Here is a 16531-nt window from a genome sequence, read left to right on the forward strand (position 1 = left end):
GGCCACAAAGCTCATAAAGCAACCAGTGCATCAGCAGTTAGTTTCCCCCACATGACAGTCCCCCAACAGTTTGGCAATCTCTCCCCAGATCAGCTACTTCTCCACTCTGCTTACAGCCAGGAAAAGTGACTCACACCCAAGGCCATGCTGTAGCTCAGCTCAAATAAATCTCAAAAACTACCTCTTTCTGTAAACCTGCAGTCAGCCAGCAGAAGTGGTTTCCTCTAGAAGTCAAGATGCATAAAAACAGCCTCCTTAGCCCAGTGATGGAGAAACATGTATATACCTACATACACATAAATGTCTGAGGACTTTCCTTGGTGAACATCTTCAAGGGGTAAGTCCTGCCAGCAGGCAGCCCTGTGGTGCTGTGCCTCAGCCTGGCCACACATGTCACATTCCAACCACTTGTAAAATCCCTGCATGGCGGGACTTTATCTCTCAAGTAGCACAGCTGGAAGGAATCCTGCTGTGACTGTGCATGCAGGAAAGGGATCCACACAGTGAGTTAGCTGACTGCCATGGCACACACAGACTTTCATTTTCATGCTCAGATGACAACAGAGGGAATAAGATGGAAAGAGATGGGAACTAAGGGCAGAGCACCAGGGTTTTACTCCCAGATCTCCCACAGACACTTTGTGTAGCCTCAAATAAGCATCCAACTTCAGCCTACTGGTTCTGCTAGCTGTAATACTGGGTTAAAATTACACCTTCAGGGACACGTGTATTTGGAGAGTATTTATCTCAGCCATACAAAACCAGTAGTAACGCCAGCACACATAATGCAACTCCTCACTATTCTTATCTCCGCAGTTGCTAAAGGACTTGTTTTGCTGAGAATATTTTAGATAGATCCAGATACAATACGGAAAAAAACCTAACTAACATAAATAACATGCTAATTTAGAAAAATATGTTCATCCTGCCACGGTAGAAATAGCTTTTTGATAATTAGCTAACACAACTGAGCCATGTATTGCAGCCACATAGCTCAGAAAATTAATTTGAAAACTAACATTCTGATGGTCCCTGAGACAAACAGAATTAAATTAGTCTGACAAGTTAATTTCATGTTTGATTTTATTTCCTTTCCTGAGTCACTCAGACACATCACAGATTAACCTCTCTGGCCTTGGATGTTGTATTCCTCCTGACAGAGACAGCCACAATCATCAGCCCTCACTGCAGATCAAAGATTTGGGCTGTAGATGTGCTGTTATATTGAGAACAGACAGTTTAATTCTGTTTGTGCCACTGATGAGGGAAAAAGATGAGGGCATTCACCGAGAGTCAGTGTGGTGGTTTTAATCTAGGCCTTCCCTGGTGACCAGTTTGTAACCAAGGAAGGGGCAGATTTTTACGTAAATCAGAGTATAAATAAGAAGGGAGGAGAGGCCTTCGCTCGCTTCTCTTCCGGTGAGGTTCGGGAACAGTGGGTCCTTGCGTTGGGCTCGCTTATCTAAGGCTGAGGCCTGCAGCATCCACTGACCTGCCATGTGGAGGATAGCAGAGTGCTGGCTGTGTCTGCCAATCCTGCTTTTCTAAGGGACGTGGTGAGATTTGTTTTACTAGTTATTTTACTAGTTCTCGGTGTCCCTTTTTGTTCCCTTTTGTCCCTTTTTCCCCTTTCCCTATCCCTTCAGGGGGTGTTTGGATTCCTTTTGCGGTGTACATAGCATCTTAACTGTATATAACTGTAATATACATAAAATATATATTGTTATATAACTAGCTTGATTTCGAGTTCTTCAATTTTGCATAGTTCTTTGCCCTGGGGGAAGAAAGGGGGGGAATTGCTGCTGAGGGTTTGGGCATTTGGCAGGGAGCCAAGTCCTAACCATCACAGTCAGGCTCCTAGGTTTTGGGGTGGCCTGACTATTTAGAGAGGTTACAGAGTTAACACCGACCGGCATTACCGTGCATTTTGTTGCTTTCCACAAATTTCTCATCCATCAGGCTGATTTCCTCATGATTTCCCTTACTGTAACGTTTCACATTCTCCTCCAAGTACCAGGACTGATTTTCATCAAAAACCAGGAACAGCAGAGCAAACTCCCTCTTTACATCCTTCCTGGTCCCATCGGACTGCAGGGCCCCTCTCCGGCAGACCTTCAGGGGCCCGATCAGCCCACTGTACATATCCTAATCAGAAGGAAGGAGAAATCTCTGAGGCAAGGACCTTCTCACCCTCTTTTGTACACAGTTCTTTGCCTTTCAACAATCATTTTCTGTTCCTGCATCACCCCACTTAAAAAAACCTGGTGCTGCCGTGCAAGTAGCCTTGTCGGAGAGCATCAGCCACCAAAGCACAGGAACCATAGATGCTCTTACAAATGTAAATCTGAAAGTCATAAATATGAATGGTATCAAGATATTCTCCGCTCTGTGATTGCAAAAACATCTGCAATTTGAGATAAAAAGGCCATTATTTCTGGGTTGAATGTGATGGTTTATTGCAGGATCCTCCAGGTTTTTTCTCCTGTGAAATCAGTACTGTGACAATCAATTCTAACAACAATCAAATCTTCCTGCTTTATCCATAAGACCTCAGTCTGGACAATTTTGCCTTTCTAGATCAGCCCTAGGGCTCTCACCAATAGAAACCATGACTGACAGGGAGATATTCTAATATCCTGCAAATAACTGAAGGAAGGTTAGTGGCAAGGAGACAGTGGAATTTGTTTATGAAGGTTTGTTAGGAAAAAATAAGGACAAACATCAGGAGAAATTTGGAAGATTTCGTCTCCCAGGAGGACACTCGATGTATCACCAAGTGGTTCCACCTCTTGGCTGCACCAATCCCTAAACTGTACCCAACTCACATTGTTTTCTAGATGGGGTAAAAAATTGGTCTAATTGGGCTTTTCTGGCTCTTAATTCTATTTTACCTTTACTGTGTCCACCGTGGAGTAGTAGATCCAAGGAACGCAGGCTGAATCATTTGGCCCTGGACCAGATCTCTCAGGAACTTCCCACCGGTATGTAACAATGTCACCTGAGGGACAGAGCAGCACATCACACCTTCTAACACACCCACTTACCCAGCAACAGCAAAGTAAGATAGAAAAAGAAAATCCTGCCTCCATAGTCCAAATTCAATTCCGTTTTTCAGAAATTTCATCTTCCTTCCCCAAACACTGAAAGCAGAGTACAAGCTCCCCTCTCACAGCAAGACAGAGGGGTCATGGGATGCACACACTGTCTGATACCAGCACAACTCAAGTTTATCTGCTGCCTTTGAGACTGGACCTGAATGGAAATTCCACCTCTCTTCACTCAGATGGGGCTTGAGGTGATCTTTCCTCTTTTTGAAGTGTATTTATGATGCTTGTTCAAACTGGTTTTTAAAATAACTCTTTTGCACATTAGCAATCCATTTCAGAAAGACATGCCCCAGCTGACAGCCTGGCTGGGGCTTGAACAGCCTGGGCAAGTTGGAGGGGATCAAAAATTACACCCACTGGCATCTGTATCACGAAACAAAGTGGCAATTTCAGTCTGATCCTGGTAAGCAATTGTGCATTTCTCCTATTTCATACTATTGTGCTCATACATCTGCCAAAGAAGAGCAGGCTTCCACCATGCCATGGCTACTAAGGACTGGCTAAGTTGTTACCTGCCATCACCCTCCCCTTCCCCCAGACAGACCACACTCAGTGTGGGGGAATAAAACTGCACATAGAACTCTGTCATACACCTGTCCTAGAAGTCTGAGCAAAATGTGAACTCCCAAGGCTGTCATTCCCACACAAATGGTATCACCAAAACCATGCTGGACCTGAAAGACCAGTTACTGTTCAGTTCCAATTCTCTATCATAAGAAAATCAGGACATCTGAGGCTGCTTAAGGAAGCCAGTCAGGCTCTGGGCTAAAATCAGCAGTGCCAGCCCACAGAGAAAAACTGGAGACAGGGACCTACCGGGGTTTGCCACTTGCGGCTGCCCTGTGTGCCGCTCCAGCACCCCGTGTGCGTGCACAGAGTAGGGCCGCGAGGCGTTGTTCTTGAACACCACGTTGAGAATCTCGCCCACTTCCGCCCACAGAAAAGGACCTTGAGACAGGAAGAATGTACGCTGAGACCAGCAAAATCCACCAGCACATCTCCTGGGATACTCCCACCTCTCTCTCAACATCTCCCTGGAGATATACCCTTATAATATTTATGATGTTTCCCTACCTCCCAAAAAGAGAATTGGATGTCAGTCCCAAGCCAAGTCTTAGGAAACTGGACTGACTTTCACAGTGAGGGCAATGAAGGTGGTTACACATCTTAACTGGGCCCAGCACAACTAAGGCTTGATTTCTGAATACTGTTGTGCTAAATGTCACAAAATGTTGATCATCCCTTGCTGTCTATTTCAAAAAATGTGGTAATATTCAACTTGGCCTGACAATGTCACAAGTCAGACACTGCTTGATTTGCAGCCTATTTTCAGTGGCAACTGCTGCCTCAGCCTGGCTGCCCTGCCACCACTTACAGCCTTGCACAGGTTTGTAACACAGAAAAAACAGAACTGGGTCTACACAGACTTCAGTTAGTCACTGCTCCTCCACTCTGTTCCCCAGTCAGAGAAATGCAGCTTTGCCTGAGCCATGACAGAATGCTGGTGCAAAGGTAGGCAGAAGAGCCCAGGCTTTCCTACAAGCTGTGCTTAGGACTCTTCTAACTTTTGTCTGCAAAGCTGTCAGACATGGGTAGGAAACAGTCCCAATTTCTCCTCACTTGCATACACAGCAGATGCCTAGATACTCAGTGGGCCCTCACGTTACTGCCCTAAGCCACTGCGGCCCTAGAGCCCCAGTACCATTGCTGTGTGAGCAGAAGGTGTACCCTCTACACACATCCTTACCCAGAATCCCTAGGTGTTCGTCACCATTTATCCTGGCTTTGGGGGTCTGGAAAGTGCCATCCGTGTACTCCCTGTAAACTGCTTTCTTGTACCTGGAGCCGAGCAGTCCGTTCTCGTTGCTCAGAAACACGTCGGCATAGCTGAGAAATGCAGAACAAGTGCTGAATACAAAAAACCTCACAGGGAGTAAGCAACTAAGCTGTGGCAGGGGGTCCACAAGCTGAAGGGATTTCCCAGAGCCAGCTTTGGCTGCAATGGAAAGCGCAATGACTTGGAGGGCTGCGCTACATCAGCAGCACCACCAGCACAGGTCACAAGTTGGCCAAGACACCCAACAGGCTCCATCAGGGTCTACTGGGATACTGCCACAGGTTTCCCCAGAAGGTGGGCTCTACCTCTCTGCAGAGTGGTTGTGCCGTTCCCTCTCCCAGCTCCGGTCAGGCACGTAGTCCCACACCACCTCCTCGGCCGCGATGTAATACGTCCGCACTCCCGTGTACCGATGGGAAGGAGCAGGGTCCCTCTTTCCACACTTGGAAACAACATACTGTTCCCTCATCCCAGACTGGTAGTGATTGCTCGTCTGGCAGTAGATCTCAAAAGTCCCTGAGGGAGGCAGGACGAGCAAAGAAATCAGTTGATTTTAAAGACTCCAGGAAACAGCTGCTTTGCCAGCCAGTGTCAGTATGCGCTGAGTATATCTGTGTGGTGTTTGGGCAGCTTGGTTGCCACAGGCCAAGGTTAAAAGGAGTCATTGAAGAAACGGCACAACAAAGTTCTACACAAAAATTGTCTCAGGAAGCTTTGTTACACAATAATCACATGAAGCACAGCTCACCCTATAAGAGTTCACACTCTGCTAGAGAATCTGCCACAGGAGCAAATACCATAATGGGAGACTCTTCCATCTGCCCAGGCAGCTGTGTGGGCACTCACCACTGTTATCTGGTTGCATGAAGGCAGTAGCAAATGTGTGGGGGAACAGATTGGCTGAATCTCTCCGCATGCCGTTCATCTGCAGGGTGTTTCCCTCAAACACAGCTCCATGTACATCTGCTTCGCTGCCCAAGCCCAGGAGGTGCCAGGACACTTTGTCTCCATCACACACATCCAGCCCAGGCAAGTTACCAAACATAAGTCCATTGATGGCTGCAAAGGAGAAAGCAATTAACTCTCTGAAGGCAGGCATCAGCCAGGAGATTAATTTTGTGCATACACGGAACAGGTCTGGCACGGGAAGAAAGGGTAGTTTATTTGCAATTCACCCCTGAATACACTCAAAACATGCTTCCCCAAGCAGCTGTGCTGCTTGTCCACATCCCACCTGCTGCCTCCAGGCTGGTTTCATTCCAGGCCAACACCACACAGCCCCTCCAGCCCCCAGTTCAGCCTTTAGGTGAGCACCACGCCATGCTTTGCAAGTTCATTCCTTGCAATGCCACAGAGCAGCATCCAACCATACCATGCATCCTGTTGGATTCCTTGAAGCCATCATCCTTCTTTACAGATGTCTCTTCCATTCTCAAGTAGTACTTTATGTTGGCATTTAAATACCAGCTGAGGTTCTCATCAAACACACTGAAGAGAAGGTAAAATTCTCTGTCGATCCCTTTCTATAATTACAATGATGGCTGTTAATTTTTAAAACACACAAATTAACTACCCTTAGAGTTAAATCTGTTTTGCCAGGCTCTTGTGTTCCCCTTTACCTTTAAACCTGGCTCACTGAGGGCCAGGACTCTGTCCCTTTATTCATGTTGAACGTTCCTCTTTTATTTCACAAAAAGCACCACTTTTGCATTTTCCATGATACCTCATATGAATAAACTGATCAAAACTCAGCCAAGGGCATGAAGTCATTGCCCGCTTCCCCCCTCACCCATATATTTAGGTGTCAGTGCAAACCAGGCCTGAGACCAGAGCCCAGACACAAGGCCGGCCGATGAACACACCCCACCCCTCCTGCCTCCTACCACAGGCTGGAATTAGGGCTTTTTTTAATTACCCTAAATCCTTGCAAGTGTTAATTCTCCTACAAAATGCACTGCAAAATATGGTGTTTCCTCACTAAAAGAACATCCTGGTGATGTCCAGACTCTTCCTCTATTGTCACTGTTCCCAGCAGTACCAAGGCAGCTGGCCTGCCAAGAAGGTGAGCAATTCCCAGACTGCAGCACACAGGTGCAGGGGAGTGGCCATGCACCTTCCACAATTAAGCATTCATTAAAGAGTTGCCTAAGATTGTGGAGCCAGAAATGCCATGCCAGGTGATTTTTCTCTGTCCTACCTTTACAAACGGGTCCATCCCTGTTTTGCTTACACCCTTCCAATACCTGCCCACATGGGCTGTGCATATTCCCAATCTCCCTGCCCAGCAGATCCACATTCCACCCTGGGTAGTGTGCTGACCTCTTCTGCACTCCTAATTTAGTCACATGGTGCCACCACTGAATGTGAACTTCCCCAGGGAGGCCCTGGGGGCAGCTGTCCTCAGACCCCTCCCCACTCCCCAGTGCCACAGGACAGCAGTGCTGGTTTATCTACCACCTGCTTCTTTCACAACAAGGCTATCTCTTGCCATCTGTCTGGCACCTCCCCCAGATATCAATTTACTGTCTTCCCCAGAATGATTTCCAGTAATAGATTATCCCTGAGTGAAATTCCAAGAGGAAGCTCTGTTTGCCCTTCAGATATCACCTCTCCTTCATCAAAAGCATAAAGACTGACATGGATTTTCATATGATTTTTGGGGTCAGCTCTGCTTGAAAACAAACATCCCTTGGAAGCCCATAACACTACTGGCCTTTCCCAGGCTAGACCTGGGCACCAGCTGTCCCAGTGTTAACCTGACTCATGGCTTTGATTTGACTCTCCTGGACTCACACTACTGCATATTTGTTTTCATTATGCTCTGTAGTGTTTTGCTGACACTTTCTTTCTCTACATGAAGGCAAAGAATCTGGTAAGAGCAGGGCAGGTAAACCTCTTTACCTGTTTGTTGTTGTTATCCAAAGTGCCTGGCTGGCAGATGAGCAGAGGCCCCACTAAGCCCGAGCTGGGGTCTTTGATAGGGTTCACAGCTGAGCTGTACATCCAGGTGAGGCAGGGAGGGTCACTGGACGTGGGCCCCACGTGCCTCGGCACAGTCCAGCGGTATGTGAAGTTGTGCAGTGGAGGCACAGACATCCCATTCTGAGACAGGCCTTTAAAACAGGGATTACAGGATTATTCCTGAGGTCCCTGCAAAACCTCAGTTACACCTTCTCACCAGATACATTCATAGCAGGCTTTACTTTGTTCACGTCACCAAAACACCCAGCACCTCTTAAGGGTGAAGTGGGTGTACTCAAGAAAAGGGATCCACCAACCGTCATGGTACCACATCCCTTCCCACGCCTTTCCATAGGACACTCCGTGTGGCTGGATGCTGAAAGGCCAGGAAGCTTTGTTAAAAAACGTCACCAGGATGGTGTCTCCAACTTCAGCTTTGATCACTGGACCTAGAGAATAGCAGAGAGAACAGATCATCAACAGAGCACCTCCCCAGGCCACCAGGCAAAACAAAGCAGCCAGGGCACCTTCCCCCAGGCTGCAGGGGTTAACAAGGAAAGGTGGCGGGTGCCCTGGCTGCTGAAGGGAGCTCAGAGGGAGCAGGGACTGGTAAGGATCATCTGAAAGCACTCTGGGTCTGTGAGAGAACTCAGAGGTGTCAGGCCTTCACACGGGGAGTAACAGAACAGCCAGATGTGTGGGAATGCCTTCGGGAAAGGTCCATGTCTCTCTCCCACTACACAAGGCTCCCTCAGCCTCCCAACACACGTGCCTCAGAGATGTGGGATGCTCCAAGGTGACCACAGTCTGTGAGCCCCTGCCCCAGCCAGCCAGCCAGGAACACCAAATCTTTACCATGCCTGTCCCCAACAGCCCCTGACCTGCCTGGGTCCACAGAGCATCCCAAGGCCACAGAAGGGGCTGAGGAGCCAGGCTGCCTCTGTGTGCACACTTAGCTATGACAGAGAGCACCATTCAGGAGAGGTCTCTGTGAGAACATGGGGTTTGCAGCAGGCCTTGAAGGGACTCAGTCAAAAACATGTTAACCAGGAATTACTGCTGTGATCTGTTTAGCTTTAGTCACAAATACTACATTGTGTCCCTCAGATACCTTAAGAATCAGCTCTGAAGTATCACCTCCCACTTGTGCCTGTCCAACTCGCTCTGATGTGACTGTTGTGAAGCACCTCTGTGCCCCTCAAAATAAGAGGGCAGGTACAGCTAACTGGCAATCCCAGCATCAGCATCCTTCTCACCAATACTGACAGAGGATTTGTGTTCCTGGATGATTCTCACCGAGTATTCCAAGGTGTTTCTCTTCTTCTGATTGCTGCTTTTCCTCACGGAAGCTCTCATCAGTGTACTCTACATACTTTGCCTTCCAGTAGACACCCCCAATACGGTAGAGGTTACGCTTGAAATACTGCTCAGCAGGGCTAAATGCAAAAAGCAAATGTCAGGTTATCTCATAGCAAAAAGAAAAAAAAAAAATCAGTCATGTTCCTCTGCTCCCCCTCCACCTCCCTCTGGCAAGGCCAGCAGCATCTCCAAATCAAGCAGCATTTCAGAAAAGGACAGCACCTTTAGTTTGGAACCAGCACAGCTTCGACTCTTCAAAGCTTTTTTGCCCCTACAGACCTGTCCACTTGCATGTTCAGAGAGCACCTGTGGCAGACAGCCCTCTCCCAGCTGAACCTGCCAGGTTCGGTAGCACAGGTGTAATCAGCACCTCTACACAAGATGCGTAAAGGACTCAGTGGGAAGGCAGTGCAAGAACACCAAGCTCTTCAGAGGTCATGGACAGCCCAGGGGACAGTCACAATCATAGCTAAAATAAACAGCTGTAAAAAGATTTATTTCCTCTGCCACCACCCTCGCCAAACACAGACGTAGCCTTGCAGGAGAGGCAGCACAGTTACAATGTCAGTTCACAGGTCTAAAGAGCTTTCAGTTCTAAGGTCTGCAAAGTTGCTGCATGGCACCGGGTAAATAATTAACTGCTCTGCATTTCTCCTTCTCCGTCTGAATGAGGTATATCCTCTCCAGCAGCTTCCCAGGGAAGGGAGGGGAGGCAGAGGCATTTCTGTTTCAATTAGCCAAAGCCCGAAGGGGAAACCTCTCACCAACTGCTATCACAGCCACTTGGTCACAGAATAGAGGGCTGCCACCCAGGTCCCTGCATTTGATTTTCTAGAAATTGCTTCCTGCAACAAGGCCACCCTAAGGCCCATCCACAGGCCAGCTCTGCCACCTGTGTCAGATGCCATCAGGGGCTTTTTAAACCATTCCTTAAATACAAAGATCTGTTCCTAGGTCAGGCACAGTAAGCAAAAATGAAGCCCAGAGACAAACATGACAGCTCATGTTGCACATCTGCTAGGACTCCTGCTGCCTGTGGGTACAGCTGTGCCACACAGCACTCCCACGGGAAGGCCTGAGGTACCTGTACTGCTCAGTGCCGTCTGCCTACAGCAGCCTTCCTTTCCAGACAGTGATCTGCCTTCAGGAAATGTACTTCATGTGAATAGCAGGCATGAAAAGAAAAAAATTCCACATTTTCCTGAACAGCCTTCCTGACACAGGCCAGAGCCCCCAGACACTGCCCAAGCCCACCAGCATCTCACTTACCTGCCTGCCTCAGTCAGCTGCTTCCCACTGCTCTGATCACGCCCTGAGGGTCCGTAGTCCCACTGCACTTCCTTGGCAGCTATGTAGTACTTCCGAACTCTCCCTTCCAGGGTGGATGCCAGAGCTTGCCGAGAACAGGGCCGGACTTCATACAGTGCTGCCATTCCAGCTGTCCAAGACATGGAGGACATGCACACTTAGCCCCCTCGGCCAGTCCAGTGGGCAATGGACACAGTCTCACCTTCCCACCACCAACTGGACACCTTCCCTCTGCTGTTCCAAAAGGCACGTGGATGGGAGAAGGCAAGTAGGTAGTTCCCACAGCAAGGAGTTTGTCAGTGAGCAGAGCTTCCAACCTTAGGTATTGGATGCTATGAAGTATAGATAGAGAGTGACTGGAGCCTTCTGCTGTCCTCAGCTCTACCATGCAAGCACCCCTTATAGGGAGCAGAGCTCTCAAAACACTGTCTGCCTCATCTCAGCTTCAGCTGTACCTAAAGTGGAACATCATACTCTGGTACAAATCACCCTCACCAAGGCTGCCCTGCACATTAATAATCAACCCACTCCAATTTATCCAAGACAAGGAATCACCCATTCATCTGGAGTTGTTTTTCATACCCAAGGCACTGTTTCCGACTACACTGTATATCACACGACCACACTGACAGAAAAAATGGAAGACGCAGAGTCCAGGTCATATTCTACCTTCTGCCTTACCTTGTACGTGATCATTGACCTGGCAGCTCAGCAGCCATCTCCCAGGGTCACTGGGGATCATATCTGCTGTAACAAAAGTGGCTGGGAAGAGGCTGGCCACATCTGTCCTATGGCCTCGGATATTGAGTGTTGCTCCATGGAAGTAGGCTGTATGAACATCAATTTCATTTCCCATCCCAAAGAGGTGCCATGAAACATCATCCCCAGCACACATCGTCAGCTCAGGGAGGTTGCCAAACACATAACCATTAATAGCTGGAAAACCAAGCAAGCCAGAATCAGAGAGCAGAAAAGGGGCCTTCAAAGCTCCTACTAGCAGGTTACAGCACAGACATGATGGGAGGATGCACCTAACCAGAACTCATCCTCCTCTTCTGTTTTGGAGAGCCTAGCTCCCCAGCTCATTCCTAAAACAAAGGGTATAAAAGCTCACTCGTCAAAGATTAAAGCAAAACAACACTTCCTTTTTCTGGAGTTGTTGCCCCACCCTGTGACATTATTTGCTCAGCATGTGATCCCAGAGCACTGACACCCTTGAGTGTCTTGGCAGAGTCAGTGGCCTCACAAAGCTGACACTGACCATGCATTTTGTTGCTCTCCTTGAATTCCTCATCTTCCTTGTCTACAGAGCCAGGATTTCTGCAAAATGATGCTATGTTCTCATCCAGGTACCAGCTTAGGTTCTCATCCACCACACTGAACATCAGAAAGAAATCAACATCCACATCCTGGCGTCTTTGAGAGCTGCCTGTCAGTATTCCTGAGGGAAAAGGAGAGAGGAATGAATGCAGAAAAATCATACATCAAGCAAGAGATTAAAATAGCAATAGCAGAGACACATTTGTCACATGAACTGGAGAAAGATGCTTTCCCACCATCCTCCCAGCTCACCGCAGAGCAGTGAGCTCACCCTTTTCCAATATATTCCTGCCAATACGGTTCTCTCTTCCAAGCGGCTCTGCCACCGCATGGCTCCGCTGCAACACCTTCAGTCTTCTCAGTCCTGCTGAAATCAGCCACCATGTTTTTAAGACACAAACTACATCTTGGACAAGAGTCCTGCATTTAACATGGATTCAAGCAGCATTCTTGGATCAAGCTCACCTGCCCTGTCAGTAATAGATAAAGACAACACAGTGACCAGAACGCTGCTAGAACACAAGTACTGTCTTCTCTAACAAAGCTGATTTTCCCCTGAAGCTAGGAGACACCCATCAGAGTATTTTCACAGCCTATCCTTATTCATGTCACCACAAAACCTTTACACTATGAAACTGCAGTCCTCAGCTGCTTTTTCATGGTTTTTTTACCTTTTTTACATGTAAGCAATGGTCCAATCAATCCAGACGCAATGTCCCTTGGTGCATCAATATGAGAGTGGTAGATCCAGGTCAAGCAGTTTGGGTCATCAGCAGTTGGGCTGTGATCTTCAGGGACAGTCCAAGTATAGGTGTAATTCCCTCCTGGGAAAACAGCATCATCCTTCTTCTGATCCTGGGGGGACATATCGGGATACAGGGATCCTAGAACAATTGAGCAATCACAACATCCATTCAAGAAGAGCCGAGATGCCCACACGTGTAACCTTCTACTGAGCCACTCTCACTCAACAGACCTGTATGCATGTACTTGGGTAGCAGATTTCAAAGTGAGATTCACCATCCCAAGGCTGAAATAGTGTTTAATCATTACCCCCTCAAAGAGACACTGAGGCACAGACCACTGTAAGGCGATTTGCCCCGTAAATGGGTCACACAAAATCAGCAAGATTATTTCCATTCTACCTAGCGTTACTTTGCCTTCAATTCTGCACTGTGCCCCCACAGTCAGCCTCTTTACAATTTCTAGGGTTAATCAGTGTTTTGGAGGTTCTTCCAAAACCAAGAAACCTGGGCCATGTACTGTAATGCACAAGTCAGGAAACTACTTCCAGTCCTCTGACCCTGCTAACCCAACACCAACCAAGTGCAGTTGCTTTCCAGCTGAGGTTTTACAGACAGCTCTCCTTCACACATACTCCTAAGTTCCCAGTGAGTAAAATCTGTCTCTGTGATGGCTGTGGCTCATTTACCTTCAGAGTCCTTTTCGTAGAAAACACCATGAGGATGGATTGTATACGGTCGAGTAGCAAAATTTTTTAGGTGTACTTTAATGGTATCTCCCACTTCTGCTCGGATGACAGGTCCAAGAAATCCCAGCCAGCCAGGTTTGGGGATCTCAGTGGTGTACGTGGAGTCCATGTATTGCTTATAGACAGATTTCTTGTACGTGCTTCCCACCCTGTCTTTTCCAGGCTGGAGGAATGCTGCGGCCTGGCTGTTAAATTCAAAGGGAAAGGCATCGTTATATCCAACAGCTGGTTGATAGCGCAGTACAGTGACGTTGACACTCCACTTTCCCAGGTACAGCTGAAACCTCGGGCATTAGAGGACCCTGAGATGCTCTAAGCCACCCCTGCAAGGCCACAACTTCAACCTCACCTCTTCATCAATGGACATGAAGTGCACCCCTGAACTGTGCCCTATGAACAAGGAATGGGAAGGATAGTGGTTCCCCGACAATCCCATGTGGGTGTTGCAGGGAAGACCTTTCTCATTCCTGCTTCAGCCTTCACTGGGCTCTGAGAAACGCACTTCAATTCCTTTGGGGCATTTGCAGCTAAATCCCAAGGCAGGGGGAGAAGTTTCCTGAGCTCTCTGGCTAAAATTGATAGTCTGAAACATTATTTTATACTTAACAGATTCTGAATTTCTTGCAGAATGACAGATGAGTCAGGCAGGTACGTACCCAGCATGTAACCAGCTTCCAGAGTTAAAACCTCATACAGGTACTAAAGTTCAACTCATGAGCATATTTGCTCTTTATGGCTAATTCTTAATAGATAAGAGATGAATCATGGTCCAAGTATTAGTGGAACCAGCCTAAATGAGAGATGAGGTCACTCCCCCAACTTCCCCCTTTGGATCAATCACCACAGCAGTAGAACAGCCCTGGAAGGGAGGCAAACTCTAACACCCAAGTCAAAGCATGAACAGCTGAGACTGAGATATTAAGCACTGCACTTTTCATTCAAAAAGGTACAGGGCAGGGCTGTAGCTATGCAATCCAGAGCTCAGCCTTTTGCCAAGTCAGCCCTGCAGCCATCATCTGCAAAGAGTTTAAGTTAATTCACAATTCATTTTATAGATCTGATCTTTCCCCACAGTCCATTTCTTCCCAACAAAAAAATTTTTCAAAGATTTTACTACCTCTGTTGTTCATATTGACATCACATCCTTTTCTAATTGCCAGTAATTTCATTTCTGCAATCATTGTACAAAGAAGTCCCATTAGCTAATTGTTTGCAGTGACAGAACAGTTTTTAAATTCCTTTTAAGTTCAGTGGCCTTGAATTTCATTTCCTTCTCTTCATGTGTTATGAGAGAAAGCAAACAAAAACCACTGTAATCACTATCACTTCAGGAATAAGTGATAACATCTTTATTAACCCTGAATTTTGGGGGGTTTCCTGTGAACTAATTTACATCTATACAGCATCTCCAGAGAACAGAGACTTTTCCAAGCTAAACTAACAGACTCTGATGTTTCTGTGAACCCTCCTCTTCCTGCTGTGCTGGCTCTGAAGGATAAACCCAAGTGTTAGTTATTATGGAGGGGTAAAGGACTGAGAGCAGGTCAAGAAATACCAGCTATTCGCCACAGAAAATGAGGGCAGGGGAAAAAGCACAAATGCCTTCAAAATTCTTTGGAAAGCTATTAAACAACAAAACAAACCACATACACAAAAAACACCCACTAAAGAAAAAAACCAAACACCCGCCAAAGAAAAAACCAAAACCTGTTTTTGTAATGACTCAAAGTAATTATAGCAGTTTCCAGATTTACTTTTACAAGAAAAACAAAAATATTTTTCAAACAGTCCCTAAAATCTCATGTAGGAAGTTCCATTAAGTCTAAGGCTCAAAATTCCATTGAAACAAAAAGCTGACTCTGAAGTCATTTACCTCAAGATAAAAAGTCCTCCTGCCTCAGGATACACAAGCTGATCGCCAGTTGGAACTAAGCAAAACGAAACCTCAGGGCAGAGCATTGCACAATCTGGGTTATTTTAGAAGAAACTGTTCTGTATTCTGTTTTGTTGGGTTTTGGTTTTTTTCCGTGCACTTCTCTCCAGTGTATGGGCTCTGGATGCTTCAAACTGACCATTCCTTTTCCCACTGACACAGGTTCTATGCTCCTGTGATAAAACTAGTTAAACATTAAGCTCATAAAGATCAGAATCTATCAGTGCATCTCTTGCTTGCTCAGATGCTCCAAAATACTTGCAAAAATTACACATCAAATGACAATCTGAAGCCAGTCCCAGATTAAATTCTCTTGGAGCCAGACATACCGGTTATGAGCAACGCTCTGGTTAGCAAGCACATTCCTCCCTGTTGGAGCATAGTTCCAGTCCACTTCATGGATTCCCAGGTAATAGACTCGCGTGACACCCCCAGCAAATATGGGTGACAGCGTGGGGACACAGAGCAGCAACCACCAGACCAATCCCATCACAGCCTGAAGGGAAAGTGCTTTTGGAGGTTTCACCTGTTTCGGAAAAATAAAGACAATGAAACAGAATATGATCACCTAGGTTGAAGGTACTGGACATTTTGAGAGGGTATGAAGAAGTCCTATTGGGATTGTTTTTCAAATATCCAAGAAGGAAATCACTCCATAACAGAATTAATGCACAAGGTGGATAGAGATCGTGCCTTGCTAATGAGCCCCCAATACCAAATGTGCTGCTCTCATAATAGTTTGATTAACCCTCTTTTCACCGTTGCTGATGTTCCAAATTATCTTACAGGTCCACATACAGAGCTCAGGGAAACAGTCCTGAGTATATATCTGTATATTTTAAGCTCTCACCAAGATCTCTATATTCTAAGTCACCTGAGGAAGTACAGTTTAGTCACTATGAAGTAATTTTAAATTTTAACTTCATTAAAGATAGCTCTTACAGAGCAGTTCTCTGTAACCCAGGAGTATATCTCAAACAGGCTGCACAAGGCTTTTTGCTTTTTGTTCCATTAAATATTTTCTCCATGATTATGACCACAAAGTAGCTTACTCATAAAACTTCCAATTGACATCAAACTTGGTGTGATCAAGCACCAGAAATACTCTGAAGAGAGTTGGGGAAAAGTTGGGGGAACTGTCTGAAATCATCAAAATACAGTTCTGTCAATACAGGTTCAAAAAGCCACCTGTATGAAGGAGAAGCTGATGCAAT

At 46.6% G+C, this 16531-nt stretch overlaps 1 protein-coding gene across 5 annotated transcripts in view; it reads right to left on the minus strand.

The window, feature by feature from the left end:
• HEPH (hephaestin) overlaps positions 1 to 16531 on the minus strand; it is a 30367-nt gene that overhangs the window by 11668 nt on the left and 2168 nt on the right. For 2 of the 5 annotated variants that reach the window (XM_050310384.1, XM_050310383.1), the window contains exons 2-17: positions 15647 to 15843; positions 13325 to 13569; positions 12564 to 12776; positions 11834 to 12013; positions 11254 to 11508; positions 10534 to 10702; positions 9202 to 9341; positions 8223 to 8354; positions 7846 to 8057; positions 6317 to 6467; positions 5791 to 6003; positions 5250 to 5460; positions 4855 to 4994; positions 3924 to 4055; positions 2892 to 2998; positions 1920 to 2145 (exon numbers count right to left, since the gene is read on the minus strand). In XM_050310384.1, coding sequence (XP_050166341.1) covers positions 1920 to 2145; positions 2892 to 2998; positions 3924 to 4055; positions 4855 to 4994; positions 5250 to 5460; positions 5791 to 6003; positions 6317 to 6467; positions 7846 to 8057; positions 8223 to 8354; positions 9202 to 9341; positions 10534 to 10702; positions 11254 to 11508; positions 11834 to 12013; positions 12564 to 12776; positions 13325 to 13569; positions 15647 to 15807 — 2887 coding nt within the window. In that variant the 5' untranslated portion in view covers positions 15808 to 15843. Of the gene's footprint in view, positions 1 to 181; positions 287 to 1919; positions 2146 to 2891; positions 2999 to 3923; positions 4056 to 4854; positions 4995 to 5249; positions 5461 to 5790; positions 6004 to 6316; positions 6468 to 7845; positions 8058 to 8222; positions 8355 to 9201; positions 9342 to 10533; positions 10703 to 11253; positions 11509 to 11833; positions 12014 to 12563; positions 12777 to 13324; positions 13570 to 15646; positions 15844 to 16531 lie in introns of those variants that run through there. The other 3 variants (XM_050310388.1, XM_050310387.1, XM_050310386.1) reach the window with 3 other exon arrangements.

This window comes from Myiozetetes cayanensis, unplaced genomic scaffold, assembly GCF_022539395.1.
Source record: "Myiozetetes cayanensis isolate MyiCay16 unplaced genomic scaffold, myiCay2020 scf15, whole genome shotgun sequence".
Taxonomy (NCBI): domain Eukaryota; kingdom Metazoa; phylum Chordata; class Aves; order Passeriformes; family Tyrannidae; genus Myiozetetes; species Myiozetetes cayanensis.